At 39.1% G+C, this 23,065-nt stretch overlaps 1 protein-coding gene across 6 annotated transcripts in view; it reads left to right on the top strand.

Annotated features, from left to right (window-relative positions):
• The first annotated feature begins 2,772 nt into the window (after window positions 1-2,772).
• LOC138032813 (uncharacterized) overlaps window positions 2,773-23,065 on the top strand; it is a 65,721-nt gene continuing 45,428 nt past the window's right edge. For 2 of the 6 annotated variants that reach the window (XM_068880557.1, XM_068880755.1), the window contains exons 1-6: window positions 2,773-2,939; window positions 10,203-10,445; window positions 10,535-10,858; window positions 12,157-12,507; window positions 17,843-17,908; window positions 21,753-21,818. In XM_068880557.1, coding sequence (XP_068736658.1) covers window positions 2,864-2,939; window positions 10,203-10,445; window positions 10,535-10,858; window positions 12,157-12,507; window positions 17,843-17,908; window positions 21,753-21,818 — 1,126 coding nt within the window. In that variant the 5' untranslated portion in view covers window positions 2,773-2,863. The remainder of the gene's footprint in view (window positions 2,940-10,202; window positions 10,446-10,534; window positions 10,859-12,156; window positions 12,508-17,842; window positions 17,909-21,752; window positions 21,819-23,065) is intronic. The other 4 variants (XM_068880688.1, XM_068880619.1, XM_068880892.1 and 1 more) reach the window with 2 other exon arrangements.

Genomic DNA, 23,065 nt, shown 5'->3' with positions numbered 1-23,065 from the left:
CTTCCGAATGAAATTCGTAGCAATTGGATCAAAATCGGCAGAGCCTGTTCGTATTCTATTGCTACTCAACGCGATGACTAAATGGATTCGCTTCCATATATGAAAAGCGGAAGCCACAAAAATTGATAAAAATATGAATATAAAAAATACATGACACAGACGGATCAAAGACACCTGGTGACTGGTTGCGAAGAGTAAGCACGGGCGGAAAACGGGCGACATGCAAAAAGACTTTACAATATGTCTTGTCAAATGTTTCTTGTTTTGCTTCTCAATGTGTTTCATGATTCTTAAAGGTAGGTCATTCAACATAGTCGTTTGTAGAAGATGCATTGGCTTCTGGGCTGACATGTTGATAATTTTCAAGTTCCCTCACAACTTCTTTTCACCACAAGTTTAAGCGTGCCTTCTGAGCATCTGACAGCTTTGTAACACTAAAGTTCACTGAAGTTAAGCCCTGTCCGGTGGGTTTAGAATCAGGATGGGAGACCAAAACAATATACCCCTCATAAAACAGAAGCATCGGACCGAAAATACAATTAACCCTAACAAATGCGAACTCAGTAAGGTACAGAGTTTGTTAGCTTGCTTTATGCAAAACAAATATTGATGCAAAAGTAAATAACTATTGATACACAGTATTTAGAAAGAGCAGAAGGAAGTTTCCAGGACGGTCGATCGAGAATAAAATATTTACGACATGAAAACAACATTAATTTTGAACCGTGAATATAGAATATAAAAAGTTACGATCAGCGACAAACATTTTGGGAGATTTTAGCTACGTTCAAATAAATCGCAAAATCGAAAGTGACATGGCCGGAATTCAGCGGGCGCCGTGATTAAGTTACCGCGGCATGTTTACTCGCCAAACAGTGAAGCATCTGTGTCAAATGATGGCAAGATACCGGGTTTTTGTAAGTTTCTTTTTCTATCAAGTGTTATAAAGTTTGACAATGAAATGAGCGAAGTCAAAACAAAGATCACAATCACCCAACTCTTGAGGTTGACAATTTGTTTATGCAAAGTCAAAATTTACTCTCCAAGACGCGTACGACGTTATTTATCACCAGGTAATTCCATCATTTTGGAAATAGCAGCTACTTTATTATTCATCTGCGTCACAATTTTTCACTGATTTTGGGGCTCATTTTGTTGAAACTCAAGCACGCTTCCAACAGGCCTGTGAATCCTTCCTGCTTACAGGGCAATACTAAAAAATTCTCCCATATCACATTTCAACCTTAAGCTCGAAAATTCAATACACAACACGATATTATAATTCACAAAGGCAGAAAATATCACAGAATCCTTTTCCAGCTAAACATTTTATTGAAACAAACAACATAAAATGCACTAAAACGCCATTCGCGTTGCAATGACTTTCCATTGCTGGTTAACTAGAATAACAAACTAACGAGGTGGAATGTATGTTTATATTTAATTAAGTTAGCACAACACAAAAACGCTAACCTCATTTTGACACGAAAATGCTTTACTATTGCCATAAAAACTATCCAGTTAAGCTCGCATATTATAAAACATGATGAATTCATAAAGGCCACCTTTTCCAGCGAACAATTTTTTGAAACAAACAACATATTTGCTCTTAGAGGCGAAAACCTCTTCCTATTTCATTGCGTGCGTGAAGACAAGAAACTCAATCGTGTCAAATTACCATGTACATCAGGTTCAAACCCTTTCTTGAAGAACGTTTTCCTTGAATAACAAGAAAATGCTTTACTATTGCCATAAAAACTATCCAGTACACATATCATAAAACATGATGAATTCATAAAGGCCACCTTTTCCAGCGAACAATTTTTTGAAACAAACAACATATTTGCTGTTATTGCGTGCGTGAAGAGAAAAAACTCAATCGTGTCAAATATGCGCAATATTACAACAAACTAAAATTTCAGGATCAAACCGTTTCCTTGAATAATGAAGCACTAAATAGACGACAAGCTTTCTTTCAAATAAGTCTTGGCTGTCACATTACCTGAAGACTGTGCAGAGTTGATCACAGATCCACTTAAGGTGTTCGATTCGTTCCCTGTCATGGTTGAACCCATAAGTTACCAGAGAATTTTCCATTTGGTTTCAGCGTTCTTCATAACAGCACACTTGGTAAATATTATTTTAGAAATGCAGCTCACTTTGATTTCTGCTCGACGGACGACAGATTGTTGTCGAAGTCCATTACTCGTCGCTTTTGAGATTCCAGGTGTTGGTTTTCACCGCCTGCGTAGTTTATCCAATTGACTTGCTTAAGGATCCAGTAAAACGCCATTCGCGTTACATGACTTTCGACGCCATTGCAGGCTAAGTTAATTATGCTATTGTGTCCACCAGAGAAATCTAAGCAGTTCCACTACCCTCTCGATCCTAAGAAAATACGCGCAGCAGGTTCTATGCACAAAGATACCACTTACCAGGGAGTGACAGGCAAGAATTTTACCGACACGGAAGAAAAAAATAATAATAACACCGAACAAATGCCCTCCATTTCTAGACTGGGATTGCCTACGGCAACCCATTAAAAATACTAGTGTACAGTTTCCGTCAAACTTCCCCTGCGCGAGCGTCGCAGCAATGTTCAAAGTCGGAGATTTTTCGTAGCGATCGTGCAACTATGTACTACTTCCGAATGAAATTCGTAGCAATTGGATCAAAATCGGCAGAGCCTGTTCGTATTCTATTGCTATTCAACGCGATGACTAAATGGATTCGCTTCCATATATGGAAAGCGGAAGCCACAAAAATTGATAAAAATATGAATATAAAAAATACATGACACAGACGGATCAAAGACACCTGGTGACTGGTTGCGAAGAGTAAGCACGGACGGAAAACGGGCGACATGCAAAAAGACTTTACAATATGTCTTGTCAAATGTTTCTTGTTTTGCTTCTCAATGTGTTTCATGATTCTTAAAGGTAGGTCATTCAACATAGTCGTTTGTAGAAGATGCATTGGCTTCTGGGCTGACATGTTGATAATTTTCAAGTTCCCTCACAACTTCTTTTCACCACAAGTTTAAGCGTGCCTTCTGAGCATCTGACAGCTTTGTAATACTTAAGTTCACTGGAGTTAAGCCCTGTCCGGTGTGTTTAGAATCAGGATGGGAGACCAAAACAATATACCTTTCATAAAACAGAAGCATCGGACCGAAAATACTATTAACGCTAACAAATGCGAACTCAGTAAGGTACAGAGTTTGTTAGCTTGCTTTATGCAAAACAAATATTGATGCAAAAGTAAATAACTATTGATACACAGTTTTTAGAAAGAGCAGAAGGAAATTTCCGGGACGGTCGATCGAGAATAAAATATTTACGACATGAAAACAACATTAATTTTGAACCGTGAATATAGAATATAAAAACTTACGGTCAGCGACAAACATTTTGGGAGATTTTTGCTACGTTCAAATAATCGCAAAATCGAAAGTGACATGGCCGGAATTCAGCGGGCGCCGTGATTAAATTACCGCGGCATGTTTACTCGCCAAACAGTGAAGCATGTGTGTCAAATGATGGCAAGATACCGGGTTTTTGTAAATTTCTTTTTCTATCAATTGTTATAAAGTTTGACAATGAAATGAGTGAAGTCAAACCAAAGATCACAATCGCCCAACTCTTGAGGTTGACAATTTGTTTATGCAAAGTCAAAATTTACTCTCCAAGACGCGTACGACGTTATTTATCACCAGGTAATTCCATCATTTTGGAAATAGCAGCTACTTTATTATTCATCTGCGTCACAATTTTTCACTGATTTTGGGGCTCATTTTGTTGAAACTCAAGCACGCTTCCAACAGGCCTGTGAACCCTTCCTGCTTACAGGGCAATACCAAAAAATTCTCCCATATCACATTTCAACCTTAAGCTCGAAAATTCAATACACAACACGATATTATAATTCACAAAGGCAGAAAATATCAGAGAATCCTTTTCCAGCAAAAAGTTTATTGAAACAAACAACATATTTGCTCTTAGAGGCGAAAACCTCTTCGTGAAGACAAGAAACTCAATCGTGTCAAATTACCATGTACGTCAGGTTTCCTTGAAAAATAACAAGAAAATGATTTTTCTATTGCCATAAAAACTATCCAGTTAAGCTCGCATATCATAAAACATGATGAATTCATAAAGGCCACCTTTTCCAGCGAACAATTTTTTGAAGCAAACAACATATTTGCTATTAGAGGCCAAAACCCCTTCTGAAGTGAAATTTTTTTTGCGTTTTTTCTGTCGCTTGTTATGTCTCCTTTTCGAAACTGCCAAAAGCGAGTAATGTTAGAGAGAGAAAAATCCGACTTTTTGTCGAAGTGGCTGAATAAAGAAGTTGATACCCGCCGTGTTGGGATTCCAAAACCTAGAAAAGAATCGGGGTAGCTTATGATTATAATAATTAGCAAAACAATCTACGGAATGCGGCCCCCAGCGCTCATTTAGGGACGAAAACAAATCACTGGTAGTCTGCCAATCATTGACGTCTATCAAACGACTAATGTAATCAGCCTGTTGATTTAAAGTGCGGGGAATCCACTTTATGTCTAGGTAAATCCCTGACTGAACACAAATATCGAAAATTCTTCTGGCAATTTTGTGCAAGTCCAACTTCATGCTACCTACTTCAACAATTCTGGCAGCAGCTTGACTATCGGTAAACCACTTGACATGTGATCCTTTAAGGACTGGGGCAAACGAACGCAAAGAAAATTCTCAATCAAGTGAAGCTATGATCTTCGCAGTTACGAACGCAATTTTTACAATTGCGTAGAGAAGCCTGAAAAATTCAGGATTTCATATACCATTTCATCATTGAAAGAAAATTCTATCGCACATAACTCCCTCCACGTGGAGCTCTGTAGACTCTCCGAATCCGTCCACATTCTATGGCACACGTACTCGTTATTGAAGCCAATAACAGAACCACAACCCGTAGCACTGGCGTCAGAATAAACAAATGAACTAGGGAAGGTATATGCGAAACAATGTCTGTTGTTAATATTGCTAAGATTTGTTTTCCAAAAATACAATTCCTCCTGACAGTACTCGTCAAGGTAAAACTCCATATCCCAACGGTCATTACACAAGGTGGACATGACACAATGTCTTGTCATAATTCTACTAATATTACCAACGACAGGACCCGTTGAAATAATTTGACCCGTAAAAGAAGCCAAACTTCTCGTCGAAACCTTAAAGTTTGAGTTGATAATATGGTCAATGGTTTTTTAAATCTTCGTAATCCTTCTATCTACAATTTTTAAAGTGCCCAGGATCGAATTCCAAGTCAAGCCTAACCAGTCTAAAACCTGCGTGGGCTCCCATACCGACTTCTCATCGTTAGCTATAAACCCTGCACTGCTCAAGTCGTTTCTAACAGCTCGGGCAGTAGCATGACAGTCTTGTTTATCCTGGACTATGCCCCAACCATCATCTAGAAAGATGGCTATACAGATACCCTGTAATCTCCAGCGTTTTACCAAGGGCTTCAAGAGCTTAGTAAAGACATAAGGGGCAGTGGATAAACCGAAAGGAAGAACGGTAAATACATTAAATATTTCAACCCCAGAATCTGCCACCTCCCACGAAAACCCAAGGTAAGTTTGGTGTTCCTGTGAAATTTCAACGTGGTGATAACCGCTTTTTAAATCGAAGGAAAACATATAAGACCCCTTTGTAAAGTAGGAAAGAGCAACCTTCCAATTCTCGAATTTCACTCTTTGTTTAAGTAAACACTTCTTTACGTGGCGTAAGTCGTTTTTTACCGCATGGCTGTACTGACACAGATAAGGGGTTAACTACCAAGGGTTTCTTAGCAACTACGCAGACACGCCCAGAGAGAACAAGCTCATGGATAGCTTGGTCCACAAAATCGGCATGGAATCTAGCAGACTTATTATTCCTGAGCTTCACGGGTTCGGGCGAACTAGCAAAAGGTAATTTATATCCGTTTTCAATTAGCGATAAGATAAAATAAGGCGCACCAATAGATTTCCAAAACTCGATGTTAGCTCTCAGATTACCCTTCACGCTTAAAGATAGCCCACTGTCCACTTCGAATTTTTCTACAATTTCTTCTACCTGCGCTAAGTCTTCCTCAATACTTGATAGCTGGCTGGCTTGATTGAATTCCTGTTGGCTTGTTGTAGGAAGGTACTGGTAAGGAGTTGTGATTGTAGGACTGGTAACTGTGACCTCCTGGCCAGAAGGCAGAACGGCAGTCTTTGGCCCAATGACCGTATTTTGCACATTTGAAACAGCGGAACCCTTCATAACAAGCATCCCTACGGCCTGTAAACAAAAATAGCAACAACTGCAGTAAGCTGGGCGGGAGGGTGGGATAAATGCTGAAGTATAAACTGCGTGGATCGCTAGCGTGAGTGAATATTCAACGGTCACAGAGGTTATAAATACCAGGGACTAACCAATCAAAAGTTATGCATAATTAGAACAAGTGAGAAGGTGAGACAGGACGAGCGAAGGTATTGTTGGAGCATAACTAATTACTGGAATACCAGCGGAAAATTCATTTACGTTCTAATTCGCTTCGCTCAACCGAACGTAAATTATTTTACCCTTCAATTCCCGTAAATGATCAAACAAACAAGGAATGTGGAAGGATTCGCAAGCGGATCCGAATTATGAGAACCCACAAAGTAAAACGAGGTCATCGAAGGTCTTACCGCGAAAAAGCTGATTATCAGCGCCCCCACTAAGTCTCGCCTTTTTCCCGCGCTCAATGTTTGCTTGGTCTTTTTGACGGCGTTTACGACTGGCCGACTCACGAGCTTTTTTGAGACGCTTCTCGTCCTCTGAACCTGAAGCCAGCTCATCGGACTCATACTCGGCGACGACCTGCCAGCCATCTTTGCTTTTATCAGCAATCTTGATAAGTTTTTGCCTCTTTCGCAGAAGTTGCCTTGCGTCCTGGGCAAGACTTCGTATGCGGTCGTTGCTGGGTCGACTTTGTTGGGTTTCTGTTTCAATGTTCTCCAAAATGGAATCGATTGCGGCGTTAAGTTCAAACTGCTTTTGGTTGCCTCTGTACTTCAATCGGACAACCTCTTTGTCGATCTTTGACCTCTGCTCGATCTCTTTCGTCTTCGTCTCTAGCTGGTTCTGCAGATAATCTTTAAACAACGAAAAAACCTGATCCACAACTGAGCCACCCGCCTGGTTGCTAGCACCTGCTTCTCCTAAGTGGGCTGAAGATGTTGAGGAATCATTCTCCGTAGCCATCCGGAAAAAAGGTTTTCGATATAAATAATGAAGTATAAACTGCGTGGATCGCTAGGGTGAGTGAATATTCAACGGTCACAGAGGTTATAAATACCAGGGACTAACCAATCAAAAGTTATGAATAATTAGAACAAGTGAGAAGGTGAGACAGGAGGAGCGAAGGTATTGGAGCATAACTAATTACTGGAATACCAGCGGAAAATTCATGTGCTGTAAACTAGCATGATACTGGTCACATTGGCATACATGGAAGGGTGGACGTACGACGTATGAACGGACGGTTGATGACGTCATGGGTATAAAACCAAGATTTCTCGCATCGATAGGTTACCATATTTTATTGACAATGGTGCTCCGCGCGCACTCGTCTTCAGCGCGCGGAGCTCCGCTATTAGCGGACGTCAACTGGAACGCCAACAAATAAACTGCATGGCCCCAAGGTAAATCGTGAGTTTGTTTCCTCTAGACCACAGTGTACCCCGAGCTGAATCCAAGTATCACGACTGCTAAAACAATGATTTCTGAGTAGATTTAGAACTTTCTGCCCCAATAAAACTGTTGAATTTCTTATTAAGTTCCTGTTTGAAAGGGTTTAGCTACCATGAATACAAAAAACATTCTTTTTCTGTTTCAAGTTACACAAGCTCATCACGTGGAAGTTGTTGGTCGTGAGTCTGACCCATGGCACGTGACATGTTCTCCTCCAATCGGGAAAAGTATTTCAGTGACTTCGGAGGCACAATAAATAGAGGATATCACACGGCCTGCGAGAGGATACGAATTTTATCCTCTAGTGCTGAAGAAAGTAGCCTGTAGTTTCGCCATCTTCGTATCTCGAAACCTTTTATTTCATGATTTTTTTAAATGAAATTTTACTAAATGACATCAATTGTTGCAAGGCTAAACTAATATTATGGCATGTCCGTAACCATGACGACGTCGATATCCTTACATCAATATCCTCACAGTTTACCTGAGCAATATAGACTCATTTGAAGGTCCAAGAGGCCATTGATAACTTACTTCCCCCGACATTTTTTGGTCAAACTGAGCCGCAAATTTCCGTTTCGTAAGTGATCGTTGTCATTTGGACGACACTTATAATAATTTTCACTGTTACGTTTGTCGTTTGCAAATGAGGAAAAAATACTTAGGACTAGATTAGCAGCGTATGTCACAATGTCACGAGCTGAGAGGTAAAATTGGACATATTAAAGGCAGGGCGTTTCTGGTCACAAGGAGTAACGGCATTTTTCGATGCCCGAGTAACACATGTTAATTCCAAGTGCAACCAGAGCAAACCAACGTCCACAATCTTCAAAGACCAAGAGAGCGAGAACAAGCGGAAGTATATGTTAAGATGGGGTCGTTTACACCCATGGCGGCATGGGTGCCTATTTGTCACCGCTGTTTCCTAAAGCATTTAGCGGGAACGTGAACCTTACCACTTTGTTATCAATTGGCTCAGGACACTCCCGTCCTTTGAATTTTTAAGATCAGTGCACACAAGTGTCAGGGGTTCAAGGTCATCTTTTCACAAGATAGGTGACTTTATAGACGACTGCCGCGTAAATGTTAATGCAGCGGGTATCCATTAGTTTCATTTCTACTCGGGCAGTGTACTCCCTCCAGAGATATTTAAGTACGAAGCTACAATCATAGACAAAAGTAGTTGGGAAGGTTATGTAAATCAACCACCAGAGCTGTATTTCAACCTGCTTCTGTTAAAGCTCAAAAGAAATAGTTTCAGTTTCTCTTACATAGCCCCCCTCCCCCCTATTCAATTTGGAAGGTAAGTCAACAATTTCCCACTGAAACTATTCAGTTTTGCACAACATTTAAGGGGGGGGGGAAGGAAGGGAAGCAATGAAGACTTCAAAAGTGCTAACCTTCCCAACAGTTTTGTCTAGGATTGTAGATATATACGAAATTTTTTCTCTATTTGTCAGTAGAAAAAAATGTTATAACGGTTTTATCTTTTTTTAATCCAATTTTAACATATCTGAATTTTAGTGTACAGTAATTAAAATGTTGCCAAATTTGCAAGCTTTTGTATTGGATATATCCTCACTTGTGAAAGATAAAAATAATATCAGTCTTCACTTTGCCCGAGCTCAGATCTCAAATTTTTGTAAAAAGTGAACGCACATCAGCGAATGTTATATCCCAGTATTAACACACTTTCTTCAAATGGAGTTCCGTCATAGTTGGGCTAGTTTGTAGAATTTGAACGATCTGAAAATCAATAATAGCAGAGGTTTTAAAACAGGTGATCTAACCATTTTAAATCATGCTCTCGTTGAAGGAAGCATGGTAGGTCTTGCAGGCCTCAATCTCCCGATTAGCTTCACACGGCAACTCGTTATTAAAAGAGTTCATCGACGATGTTCCTTTTAGTTTTTGGATTAAGGTCCAAAAACGAGGTTTGACAAATGTAATGTTGTTACCTAATTTGGCGATACATTGTACGAATGTAAGGACCCGGATGTTAGAGCACGACGTCGGACAGTAAGAGAGTTTTTGTTAAGCACGAAATAAACAACGTTTCTATCAACTCTTGACTCCAAGTTTGACAACATCGATCGTTACAACTTATAAAGAGAAAAATCCCGCTCTAGCGCACGCGTGGTACACTGTTAAATCCTCTGTCAACCTGTCAATGCAAAGCCACTTGATTGGATTAACACGTCCTGCTGTCGCCTGTGTCAATTTGTGCGCTTAACTATCTAATGCTGAATTAGCTAACAAGCCACACGTGTTTCGGCCACCCGCTTTGCTAGTCCAAGTTACAACAGTGTGTACCACGGAATTCTCTTTTTATTTTGGGATTTGCAATTTTTTTTTACTCCCCACCCGCACACCTCGAAAAATCGTTGTTAACGGTCTTGACCGTTTTTGAAGATAACTGATCTCTTCCTTTATATCTAACTCTCACGGTCGCGACAGATGCGTCATCCGCGAGTGGCCCACAATGTGAAATCATCTGCAAGTTGAGTGGCAGTGCAAAGGACGAGGAGACAGTCGACCCAGACTCCAAAGTCCCTTTTAACTGTTCCATTGGAAATAGAGGAGCAACAACACAAAACACGACATGGAAGCAACTGTACCGAACAGTAACTGCACCCGCGGATGGCCAACCGTGCATGGTATTGAAAACAGGAAATTTAGAAAGACAAATATACTTAGCAAGTAAGTGATATCCTTTTTGGTTGCCGCCATTAACTGAGCTCACCAATCAAGTAGGATTACTAAGTCTGTCTGTCTCTTTTATCTTTTAGGAGCATTGACAGTTGCAAAGCCAGGTTCCCCTAAAATAATCTATGAAAACATAGGGAAAAATGTGTCATGTGAATTCGAAGGAAGGCCTCGACCATTTATAACTTGGTACATAGGTGGCAAATCAATCAAGAGTGAGTTCGAGGAATTGAGTCACACAGAGCTCGAGACGTCACAAGATGATGGTATTTTTAAAGTTACTAGTACTCTGTATATACCGGGCCGCGAAAAATTCCATAGACTCAGTTTCACCTGCTCCGGAACAAACAACTTAAGCAGCGGATGGTCAAGTGAAACCAGTGAAACCATCTCTGTCAGGTTCAAGTGTAAGTGCTTCCTTACTGATATATTTTAATTATACTTATACTTACTTATTATACATACATTTCAATTACACATATAATTTTAATTCCATGATTACAGGGTAAAACATGTAATTTCTCTGCATTTTGATTGCTACTTTCTTTGTGACGTTTGTCTATCTCTATAAACTGTCGAAGTATTAACAAATACGAAATACTAAAAAATAATAATAAATACCACTTTTGAGATTAAATAGAGCGGTTTTCAAATGAGTGTCGTAAAACCAAAACCAAAGTATTACTTTGGCCAATCAAAAAGGACGGAGACAATCCAGTAAACCAATCAAAACTCGAAGTAATTACACGTAGCCCGACACACGGCTACGCGAGAACTTTGAACCAATCACTGAGTGACGTATGTGCAAAACCAGAGTAACTCGCTAATTACTTGCGACACTCAATTAAAAACCGCTCTATCGTTTGACGTCTTATAGGGAGCTCACGCAAGAACGACGACGACGGTTACGAGAACGCCACAAAACAACGGATTCAATTAGCAAAAACAATAGCTCTGCACGCCCTGCACCTGCGTTTTGCATTTTGGTACATTTCTTTGCCGTCCTTGTCCTGAAACGACGGGAATTGACCAAATTTGAAGTTGTGTAGAGGACGTAAGAAGCTAACGAAACATTTGAATTTTTTTCCCAAACAACCGCACCGTTCATGCCAATTTCATCCCTACAATGTTGATACACACTTTCCATTCCGAACGACTTGGGGTTATAACGAAATTATTACAATAACGGCAAATAATATTTTTAGACCACGTCCTCGTTGGCGGCGTCGTGGTCCTTTCGTTAGCTCCCTAATAACTGAGGAGAACTTGAAAGTGTTGCCTTTATAATTCCATCCTCAAATAGCAAGACTTGCAAGTCTACTGGGATAATGACTATAAACCGCAGCAGGGGCCGCTGAGGGTGAGTGGCTGGGAGGGTGGGGGGTTGTTTTCTCTGAAACCTCTCATCCCTCCCCTCACACTTCTGTGATCCTCACCAAAACCGAGCCCCACTTTCAAACGGCCCCTGGGTAGACAACACTTATTTGTGAATAATTCTGTGGTACGTTAAAGAACCCACACACTGCTCGAGAAGGGAAGGGCCGTAGTCCCTGGTTTTGTGGTCCGGCCTTTGAGGTCTGACCTTTAAAGCGTAAAATTACGGCAGGTCCATAGTCCATACCAGCTTTATAGCTCCCAAGATATACTAACAAGCTTCAACAAATAAACAAAACAAACAATTATTCCGGAAGTTATTCTCACACAGGTAAAGATGTCATAAAAGCTAATGGACCCCCTCAGATTGAAGTGAATGCCTTCAATGACATCACCTTACGTTGCTTGGTTTCTAAGAATGCTGCTTCATTCTGCCAAAGAGGGTTCACTTGGCATTTCAGCAAGAACCCAGAGCCTTTAAAAACAGATGGAAAGTATGTGAAAGTGAAATTTGAAGAGATTAAGAGCGTATGCAAGAAAGCCTTCAGCCTTGAAATCCTGAACGTGACTGAAGATGATGAAGGGGAGTATAGCTGTCACCAGAGATGCAGAACTTTTACAGAATGGCATAACCAATCAGGTTCTATGAAGATGAAGGTATATTCTCCTCCTGCAACACCGGGTAAGAAATTATAAAAAATTTACATTTTTTTTAACATTGCTAACGTCATTACATACGTCATTGCATATCGCTTGCGTCGCCTAAGCAATATGCTACGTATTGCTTATTACGCAGAAAGCAATGCCAGGAGCTTACAACTCCAATACTAGGTCTATGTAACGGCAAAGATAAAGGTATTTTTAGACAAGTTCTTAATTAATATTACTTGGCTTGCACGTGTGACCATTCTCGATCCCATGGGTATTAATTTCTCACGCAAGACTTGTGATTGGCTGGAAAGGTCTAGTTTTACGGGAAAAATCAATCTAAAAATAACTCTGTCTGTAAAAATGCCGTTGCACGATTATAGAGAAGTTGAACGCTCCTGAATCAACGATGAAATGATATATGAAATGGATCCGTCATAGAGTTCGTAACCCATTGGCCATCGCCTTTGTTTTGCTCTCCCAGCACCATTCTTCCTCAATTTGGATAGAAACGCTCATCATTTGTGGGCTGGCAGATCTCATTTAAAGTTATAACAATGTAATCGTACATCGTGCAGTGGTTAGAGTACTCGCCTTCCATCAATGTGGCCAATGTCGACGCCATATGTGGGTTGAGTTTCGTTGGTTCTCTACTCTGCTCCGAGAGTCGATCCGAGAGGTTGTTCTCTGGGTAGTCCGGTTTTCCCCTCTTCTCAAAAACCAACATTTGATTTGATTTCAGTTGAGTTGTGGGCCATATTGTAAACTACTGGGCAACCAGTAAATACGAGGCCTCGTTAAATAAAGTCATCATATTATCATTACTAGTAAAAATGTTGTATCCTTGTATCTCACTAGTGAAGAATATCGTATGACCAATCAGAAGACTGATACGATTTTTTCACAAGTGAGAAAATTCGTATCGGTTTTTCCCGCCTTTCGGGGCGGCCATGCGAAGTAACTGGGAGTGAATGTTTGCACTCGTATCACGCAATCAGGGAAAAAATGCGCCATGAATTGCGCCATCCAGGGCGCTCTTAAATTGAAACAAAAGATTTGATTGGTTCTGACATAACCCTATTGTTTATTAGCCAATCATAATCCAGAATTTCGATTTGTAATTTGCACTGATGTATTACACATTTTGCACTGTGTTACACTTGAACTGCGGTGCTCTCAGCCAAACAGAATCGAGTAATTCTTTTATGTATACTATTATATTATTATGATTATTTTTTTTTTTTTTAGTTTTTTATTTTTTTTTATTATTATTATTACGGTAAGAATTTTGTGCTCAAGGCCTCCTTGATATTACCAGCATCAACTACATAACACCAGTCCAAGGTGGCCAACTTGTGCCAGAGAGTGTTGTTGGCAATCTCATACTCTGAATTTTAAGATTTCGATTCGCAGGTACAATGAATCTCAATTAATCTGTCCTAGAGAACATTTTAATAGTAAAACGTTTAGCAAACAGATCCGATCTATTAGTCATACAATTGTCGAAGTGCGCATGGCGTTCGACTGGCAAGGAAATTCAATCCTGTCCGGTGTTGGAGTCGCGCAATGTTGAGTGCGGTCCCCTCAGCTGAAAATTAAATAGAACAGTTTTTCCACTTAACCCTCGGACCTTGTAGACTTTCGCTCATAGATGACGTACTCATGCCATGAAGTATCGGAGGCAGTTGGATGGTAATCACTCATTCACTTTCTTGTCCCAGAGTCTTTCCGCACAATCTTCAAGTACATAGTAGTAGTAGTAAACTTTATTTAAGTGTCAAACGTTCTAGCGTAAATACACTAATTGGTGACACTATAAATAAATAAATAAATAAATAAATAAAGGCCAGTTGGAAAAGATGACTGGACTCTGGACTGGACTGGACTGGACTGGACTGGACTGGACTGGAAAAGAGTTGGAGGGGGGGGGGGAGGGGGTTAGTGTTTTTAGTATCAGTTTAGTTTGCTTTTGCTTCAAATTTTCGGTTTCATTACAAATAATCACCCGAGGTCAATTGTTAACACAGCAGTATTTGGAGCCATTTCTCTTTAATTTGTGCTAATGTTTCAAACATACTTAGAAAGTTCTCCTTTATTAATACCATCCCTCACGCTGTGTTTTCCGTCGTAATTCCTCGCGGAGAGTTTCACTGTGGGTGAAGAGGTCACACACAAAACACAGACTCCGCAACTATTTTTACTGAATGTTAGACAAAATCATGACCTGTGAAACATGACCAGCCAATTTTAAGAAATTGACTTGAGTCTCGTTCCCATTTTTCTTCTCAACGCTTTCAATCAGCGTGAGGGAGAGTATTAAGGAGAACTTTCTAAGTATGTGTAGCGAAGCTTGTAAATACTCGCTTAAAACATTAGCCCAGATTAAAGAGAAATGGCGAAAAATAATCCTGTGTTAACAATTGACCTCGGGTGATTAATCCCCTCCACCTCACCCGCCCCAGTCTAGTCCAGTCCAGTCTAGTCCACAGTCCAGTCCAAATTTTCGAACTAACCATAAACAAATAAATAGAAGGAAATGAAATAAAATAAAATAAATATGTGCAATGTTAGTAATGATAGTAAGGAATAGATACCGATTTATAAGTAATAATAAAAGTCATAAAAGATTAAAAATCACTATCGTACAACCCTATTTCAGCTATTAAATAATAGACAATTTTCACATACTACATCTGAGATTAAATTTGTCAGTTCTGTTTTCTTTTTACTGCTTTTGAAAGCACCCAGACTGTTTTTGTCGCGTTCTTCTTTAGTTAGCTTAGACCACAAGATATTTCAAGGAATATTTCCTATATTTTACAGAATTAAAGGGTAGTAAGATTAGCTCGTTTCAGTAAGTTCTCATATGAGTCCGTCTTGCTATTGAATGCAATTCTTGGAGCTCTCTCCTTGAGTCTTTCAACTTTGTGTTTGTCTCATAAACACGTTTACGGCAAACGCGCTTTAAGTTGGCTTAGTTTTCTTTTAATCCGTAAGTAGATCCAACAGAAAAAAAAATAAAACAAAAGCAAAAGTTTTAATAATTTGGCAAAACGTGTTTCTGAACTGAAATTGTTTCAGTTGCTTTCATCATGGTGTTTGTATTGCAACGTTTTTACATCATGGTCGCAACGTGCGAGGAATACCGTCGTTTTAAACGACGGTATTCCCAGCAAGTGAATAGTCATTTTTGGGGAAAATTGGTTCCAACAAAGCCTAATTGTTTCAAGCTGGTGTATATGCTCTCCCCTTTACCAACAAATGAACAAGTGTTGGATGAAGTTTATTTAACTTTCTTTGATACGGAAAATTAAAAGGAGGATTATGATTAGTGACTACGGAGACTGTCTTGGAGTTTCCTCCCATTTTTGGGAAGGTTGATCAATTATTGATAGTTGATGGCAAAATTGTCATTTTAAGATACAAGAAATTAAGAATTTTGGAGTATATCAACCACTTGAATGTTTACAAAGTTTTAGAAGAAAATGAAATGGGTTGTGTAAAGCAAAAGCAACTGCAAGATTTTCACCCCTTAAATCTGTACAAGAGCTTTGGTAGGTTTGCTCAGCACGTGTTTGTCATTTTGCGGTACAGGGTGGACTGCTTGTAAAAAAATCATTGTGGAATGTACACTCTTAGGACCAAGGGGTTAGCACTGTACCTCTGACTCCATTTGGTCATTTTTCTGGTTATTGCCTGTCAAATCACTCGTCATATACCTTGTGCAAATTAATGTCGCACTTCTTACTGCAGATCAATGGATGTTTCACAACTTACTGTAATATTTTATTGACAATGTTACAAAATTTGAATGCTTGTAAATGTTTGACTATAGCATTCCATTTTTAGCTCTATACAGTGAAGAAAAAAATGTTAATGAGATTTTACCATATCATCTGCACCCGGAGATACTGAACACAAAGTAAAGTTCTCTTGTTAAACTTAACTTAACTTAACTTAACTTTTTTGATTAAGTGATGTTTGTGGAGCTGGTAGGGATAACTGGTAAGTGGTTGGGTAAGTTGTTCTGTTTTAGGGACAGTGGTATGTACAGTTGATCAGTAATGACACGAAGTTAGATATATATACGACTGTATGATAGGCAACTATATGGCTTACTGGCACGAAGTATATAACACGAACAAGATAAATAGGCCACTTTGAAAAATACCATAATACTCTTTGTTTGTCCCCCCAAATTTTGCATAAGCATTGTTTCCAGTTTCTCTTGGGACTCACAATGGTCCCAAGAGAATACAAAAACAATGCTTGTGCAAAATGTGGGCGGATAAACAAAGAATATTATGGTATTTTCCAAAGTGGCCTATATAGCAAACCATCACGTGATCAGAGTTGCTTTGATGGCTCAGTGGGAACTTACTCGCTCCCCGCAGGGTGCGTGGCCCGAGTTCGATGCGCTATTGTTCTGGTTGTATCACACGGGATTCTTATCGAGCGGGTAATCTACTATCCCTGGGGTATGCACATTTGTGACTACGATGAAAAGTAAAATAAAAACTGAACTGGATTATTACCGTGGTATGCATGGTATGCATCCCACGTAATGAAAGTAACAACCATCGTATAGTGATAAATACCTTTTATTAACCGAGTTTGAGAGATATCTTTGAAGGAAACTGAGAAAGGGAATCCGGGGTAAGAAAATAAGGAACGGGGAATCTTTAAAAGCGGAAGTCGAGTTTGAAAGCCGCACTAAGAGTCAGGACCCAAATGGGAACGGAACACAAGGGACATAAATGCAACTGAAAAAACCTCTAACTTACAATGTGGGTAGAGAAAAATGATCATTGAATATAGCGAACCATACTGTAGAATACGGAGCACCGAATTAACCAATGATAGCGCGCACAATTTTACAGGCATGATAATAAATGTAATTTGTGGTAATTGCAAATTAGCATAAATTTCTATTTAGCCGGCACGTATCAGTGGCCCGGTGAGCCGTGTTACGAGCGCAGTGGTTTGTGGGATTTAGATTTGTAGTTTCCGGGTGTAAGTTGGCAAATATGTTGTACGGTCAGCCTTCGCCGCGTGCACAAGTCCAGTTTCGTTTATTGCGAAATTGCGCTGAAAAAATTGTTTTGTGCCTTCGTTAGGCTGTATATGAATAATAGTCTTAATTTACATTGTAAATAGTGTTTTTCAATTAGAATACCCTAGAGCCCCAGGGTTCACACCACTGCGCTGTACGCTTGCTACGTATGAGTAATTGTTTTCCTCTCAGCTGAAGCGACCGGCCAAAAATAGGATTTACCAGAAACTAAAGGAGAAATTTAACGGTATAGTTTTGTCTTCAAGCGAGAATATATTGTATATTTTAGTGACTTAAACATTTTGTTTGAATTCAGAAATTTCAACCACAAATGAAGTCAATGACAGTACAACTTCTGCTTCGATTCCCGAGTTAACGACAGGTTAGTGGATAAAATTCCATAAAGTTAACAACAATAACAATAAAAAAGTAGCTGTTATTCATCGTGGTGAAGTACAATAATAATAAAGTATTCTCGTTTGTCGACCTCATTGCCTGATAAAGACTGGCAGTATGCATTCGAAACCGTCGCGATCTACATCACAAGTCAAGACAAACGAGAATACTTTTTTTTAAAAGCTACTTTTGAGGTCAAAACCGGCAGGTAGAAAAACTTAAATATTTGAAACTTATAGCTCCCTTCCCTATGTGTGAAAATCATTAAAAGTGGTCAACGAGAAATCTACGTGATTTCATAGCATTTAGTATTTATAGAAAATAGTGAACGCGAGTGCACTTCGTGATTTATGAGAACGAGTGATATTTGCGCCCGAGCCACGTAGGTGAGTGCAATTTGAAAGGGTGGCCGAACACAGTTTTCGCACGCGCTCTTGCTAACGCAATGCAGCGCGCACGCCAGGATTGCAAAAAAATAAACATGGCTTTAATAAAGCAATCATTTTATTTGCTCAATGCTTCCGCTATCTGTACTATTTTTCCTCATAATTAAACAAAGTGTTTGATGGTTTTAGTCTTTTATGAGAAATGTATGTTGAAAAAGTAACGATGCGAAGAACTCCGCAAATTCACAGATTGTTGCCGAAAGAACCCAGCTAAATGCATCGCATGCGTAGTAAGTTAAAAAGTTTCGATTGAATGCGGAATAGCTTTCTCTGAAATACGCCTATGTCTCGAGAGTCACTCGTTAGAATTTATCGAAATATGGTACGAAAATACTTTAATAAATAAGTAACTGGAGTATTGAGAAAATTTGAACTTCAACAGAGGAAATTCTAGACATTCCAGTGAACCACCAACAAAGGATAATTAAAGATCTCTCTGTCAAATTATTGTTCGAATAGTGTTAACTTGTGAGCATCCTTAGAAGTTTGTTGCATGCAAATTAAAAAGAAAATTTAACGACCAGATTTTCTGCAAATAAACATAAACCGATTTTTCAGGCCTGTTTCTATTTATTCAAGTTGCCATGGCAACGGCATATACGTCAGTTTAACTGTCAAAAAACCGAAGTTCGTGTTGCTAACTTGCTTAGTACCATTTTTGGCGAACAAAGGATGAAGGGTTTTAGGGAAAAAGGTAAATGAAACATAGGTATCAAAAACTGTGTTCAGCCACCTTAAAACATCACGAGTGATCATAAATCACTTAAACGCAAATTCATTACGGTTTTTAGTTAGCTTGGATCACAAGATATTTCAAGGAATATTTCCTATATTTTACAGAATTAAAGGGTAGTAAGATTAGCTCGTTTCAGTAAGTTCTCATATGAGTCCGTCTTGCTATTGAATGCAATTCTTGGAGCTCTCTCCTTGAGTCTTTCAACTTTGCGTTTGTCTCATAAACACGTTTACGGCAAACGCGCTTCAAGTTGGCTTAGTTTTCTTTTAATCCGTAAGTAGATCCAACAGAAAAAAAAATAAAACAAAAGCAAAAGTTTTAATAATTTGGCAAAACGTGTTTCTGAACTGAAATTGTTTCAGTTGCTTTCATCATGGTGTTTGTATTGCAACGTTTTACATCATGGTCGCAACGTGCTAGGAATACCGTCGTTTAAAACGACGGTATTCCCAGCAAGTGAATAGTCATTTTCGGGGAAACTTGTGGTACTAAAAAGCCTAATTGTTTCAAGCTGGTGTATATGCTCTCCCCTTTACCAACAAATGAACAAGTGTTGGATGAGGTAAATAAATTTTATTTAACTTTCTTTGATACGGAAAATTAAAAGGAGGATTATGATTAGTGACTACGGAGACTGTCTTGGAGTTTCCTCCCATTTTTGGGAAGGTTGATCAAGTATTGACAGTTGATGGCAAAATTGTCATTTTAAGATACAAGAAATTAAGAATTTTGGAGTATGTCAACCACTTGAATGTTTACAAAGTTTTAGAAGAAAATGAATAGCTTGTGTAAAGCAAAAGCAACTGCAAGATTTTCACCCCTTAAATCTGTACAAGAGCTTTGGTAGGTTTGCTCAGCACTTGTTTGTCATTTTGCGGTACAGGGTGGACTGCTTGTAAAAAAATCATTGTGGAGTGTACACTCTTAGGACCAAGGGGTTAACACTGTACCTCTGACTCCATTTGGTCATTTTTCTGGTTATTGCCTGTCAAATCACTCGTCATATACCTTGTGCAAATTAATGTCGCACTTCTAACCGCAGATCAATGGATGTTTCACAATTTACTGTAATATTTTATTGACAATGTTACAAAATGTGAATGCTTGTAAATGTTTGACTATAGCATTCCATTTTTAGCTCTATACAGTGAAGAAAAAAATGTTAATGAGATTTTACCATATTATCTGCACCCGGAGATACTGAACACAAAGTAAAGTTCTCTTGTTAAACTTAACTTAACTTAACTTAACTTTTTTGATTAAGTGATGTTTGTGGAGCTGGTAGGGATAAGTGGTAAGTGGTTGGGTAAGTTGTTCCGTTTTAGGGACAGTGGTATGTACAGTTGATCAGTAATGACACGAAGTTGGATATATGGACGACTGTATGTTAGGCAACTATATGGCTCACTGGCACGAAGTATATACCACGAACAAGATAAATAGGCCACTTTGAAAAATACCATAATACTCTTTGTTTGTCCCCCCAAATTTTGCATAAGCATTGTTTCCAGTTTCTCTTGGGACTCACAATGGTCCCAAGAGAATACAAAAACAATGCTTGTGCAAAATGTGGGCGGATAAACAAAGAATATTATGGTATTTTCCAAAGTGGCCTATATAGCAAACCATCACGTGATCAGAGTTGCTTTGATGGCTCAGTGGGAACTTACTCGCTCCCCGCAGGGAGCGTGGCCCGAGTTCGAGGCGCGATGGTTCTGGTTGTATCATACGGGATTCTTATCGAGCGGGTAATCTACTATCCCTAGGGTATGCACATTTGTGACTACGATGAAAAGTAAAATAAAAACTGAACTGGATTATTACCGTGGTATGCATGGTATGCATCCCACGTAATGAAAGTAACAACCATCGTATAGTGATAAATACCTTTTATTAACCGAGTTTGAGGGATATCTTTGAAGGAACCTGAGAAAGGGAATCCGGGGTAAGAAAATAAGGAACGGGGAATCTTTAAAAGCGGAAGTCGAGTTTGAGAGCCGCACTAAGAGTCAGGACCCGAATGGGAACGGAACACAAGGGACATAAATGCAACTGAAAAAACCTCTAACTTACAATGTGGGTAGAGAAAAATGATCTTTGAATATAGCGAAGCATACTGTAGTATACGGAGCACCGAATTAACCAATGAAAGCGCGCACAATTTTACAGGCAAGATAATAAATGTAATTTGTGGTAATTGCAAATTAGCATACATTTCTATTTAGCCGGCACGTATCAGTGGCCCGGTGAGCCGTGTTACGAGCGCAGTGGTTTGTGGGATTTAGATTTGTAGTTTCCGGGTGTAAGTTGGCAAATATGTTGTACGGTCAGCCTTCGCCGCGTGTACAAGTCCAGTTTCGTTTATTGCGATATTGCGCTGAAAAAATTGTTTTGTGCCTTCGTTAGGCTGTATATGAATAATAGTCTTAATTTACATTGTAAATAGAGTTTTTCAATTAGAATACCCTAGAGCCCCCGGGTTCACACCACTGCGCTGTCGTATGAGTAATTGTTTTCCTCTCAGCTGAAGCGACCGGCCAAAAATAGGATTTACCAGAAACTAAAGGAGAAATTTAACGGTATAGCCTTGTCTTCAAGCGAGAATATATTGTATATTTTAGTGACTTAAACATTTTGTTTGAATTCAGAAATTTCAACCACAAATGAAGTCAATGACAGTACAACTTCTGCTTCGATTCCCGAGTTAACGACAGGTTAGTGGATAAAATTCCATAAAGTTAACAATAACAATAAAAAAGTAGCTGTTATTCATCCTGGTGAAGTACAATAATAATAAAGTATTCTCGTTTGTCGACCTCATTGCCTGATAAAGACTAGCAGTATGCATTCGAAACGTCGCGATCTACATCACAAGTCAAGACAAACGAGAATACTTTTTTTTAAAAGCTGCTTTTGAGGTCAAAACCGGCAGGTAGAAAAACCTTAAATATTTGAAACTTATAGCTCCCTTCCCTATGTGTGAAAATCATTAAAACTGGTCAACGAGAAATCTACGTGATTTCATAGCATTTAGTATGTATAGAAAATAGTGAACGCGAGTGCACTTCGTGATTTATGAGAACGAGTGATATTTGCGCCCGAGCCACGTAGGTGAGTGCAATTTGAAAGGGTGGCCGAACACAGTTTTCGCGCGCGCTCTTGCTAGCGCAATGCAGCGCGCACGCCAGGATTGCAAAAAAATAAACATGGCTTCAATAAAGCAATCATTTTATTTGCTCAATGCTTCCGCTATCTGTACTATTTTTCCTCATAATTAAACAAAGTGTTTGATGGTTTTTATGAGAAATGTATGTTAGAAAAAGTAACGATGCGAAGAACTCCGCAAATTCACAGATTGTTGCCGAAAGAACCCAGCTAAATGCATCGCATGCGTAGTAAGTTAAAAAGTTTCGATTGAATGCGGAATAGCTTTCTCTGAAATACGCCTGTCTCGAGAGTCACTCGTTAGAATTTATCGAAATATGGTACGAAAATACTTTAATAAATAAGTAACTGGGGTATTGAGAAAATTTGAACTTCAACAGAGGAAATTCTAGATATTCTAGTGAACCACCAACAAGGGATAATTAAAGATCTCTCTGTCAAATTATTGTTCGAATAGTGTTAACTTGTGAGCATCGTTAGAAGTTTGTTGCATGCAAATTAAAAAGAAAATCTAACGACCAGATTTTCTGCAAATAAACAAAACCGATTTTTAAGGCCTGTTTATATTTATTCAAGTTGCCATGGCAACGGCATATACGTCAGCTTAACTGTCAAAAAACCGAAGTTCGTGTTGCTAACTTGCTTAGTACCATTTTTGGCGAACAAAGGATGAAGGGTTTTAGGGGAAAAGGTAAATGAAACATAGGTATCAACAACTGTGTTCAGCCACCTTAAAACATCACGAGTGATCATAAATCACTTAAACGCAAATTCATACGGTTTTTTATTTATGATA

The sequence above is a fragment of the Montipora capricornis genome, chromosome 1 (genome assembly GCF_036669925.1).
Source record: "Montipora capricornis isolate CH-2021 chromosome 1, ASM3666992v2, whole genome shotgun sequence".
Lineage (NCBI taxonomy): Eukaryota > Metazoa > Cnidaria > Anthozoa > Scleractinia > Acroporidae > Montipora > Montipora capricornis.
The sequence above is the reverse complement of the archived record's forward strand: the minus strand, read 5'-3'. Positions and strand labels throughout refer to the sequence as shown.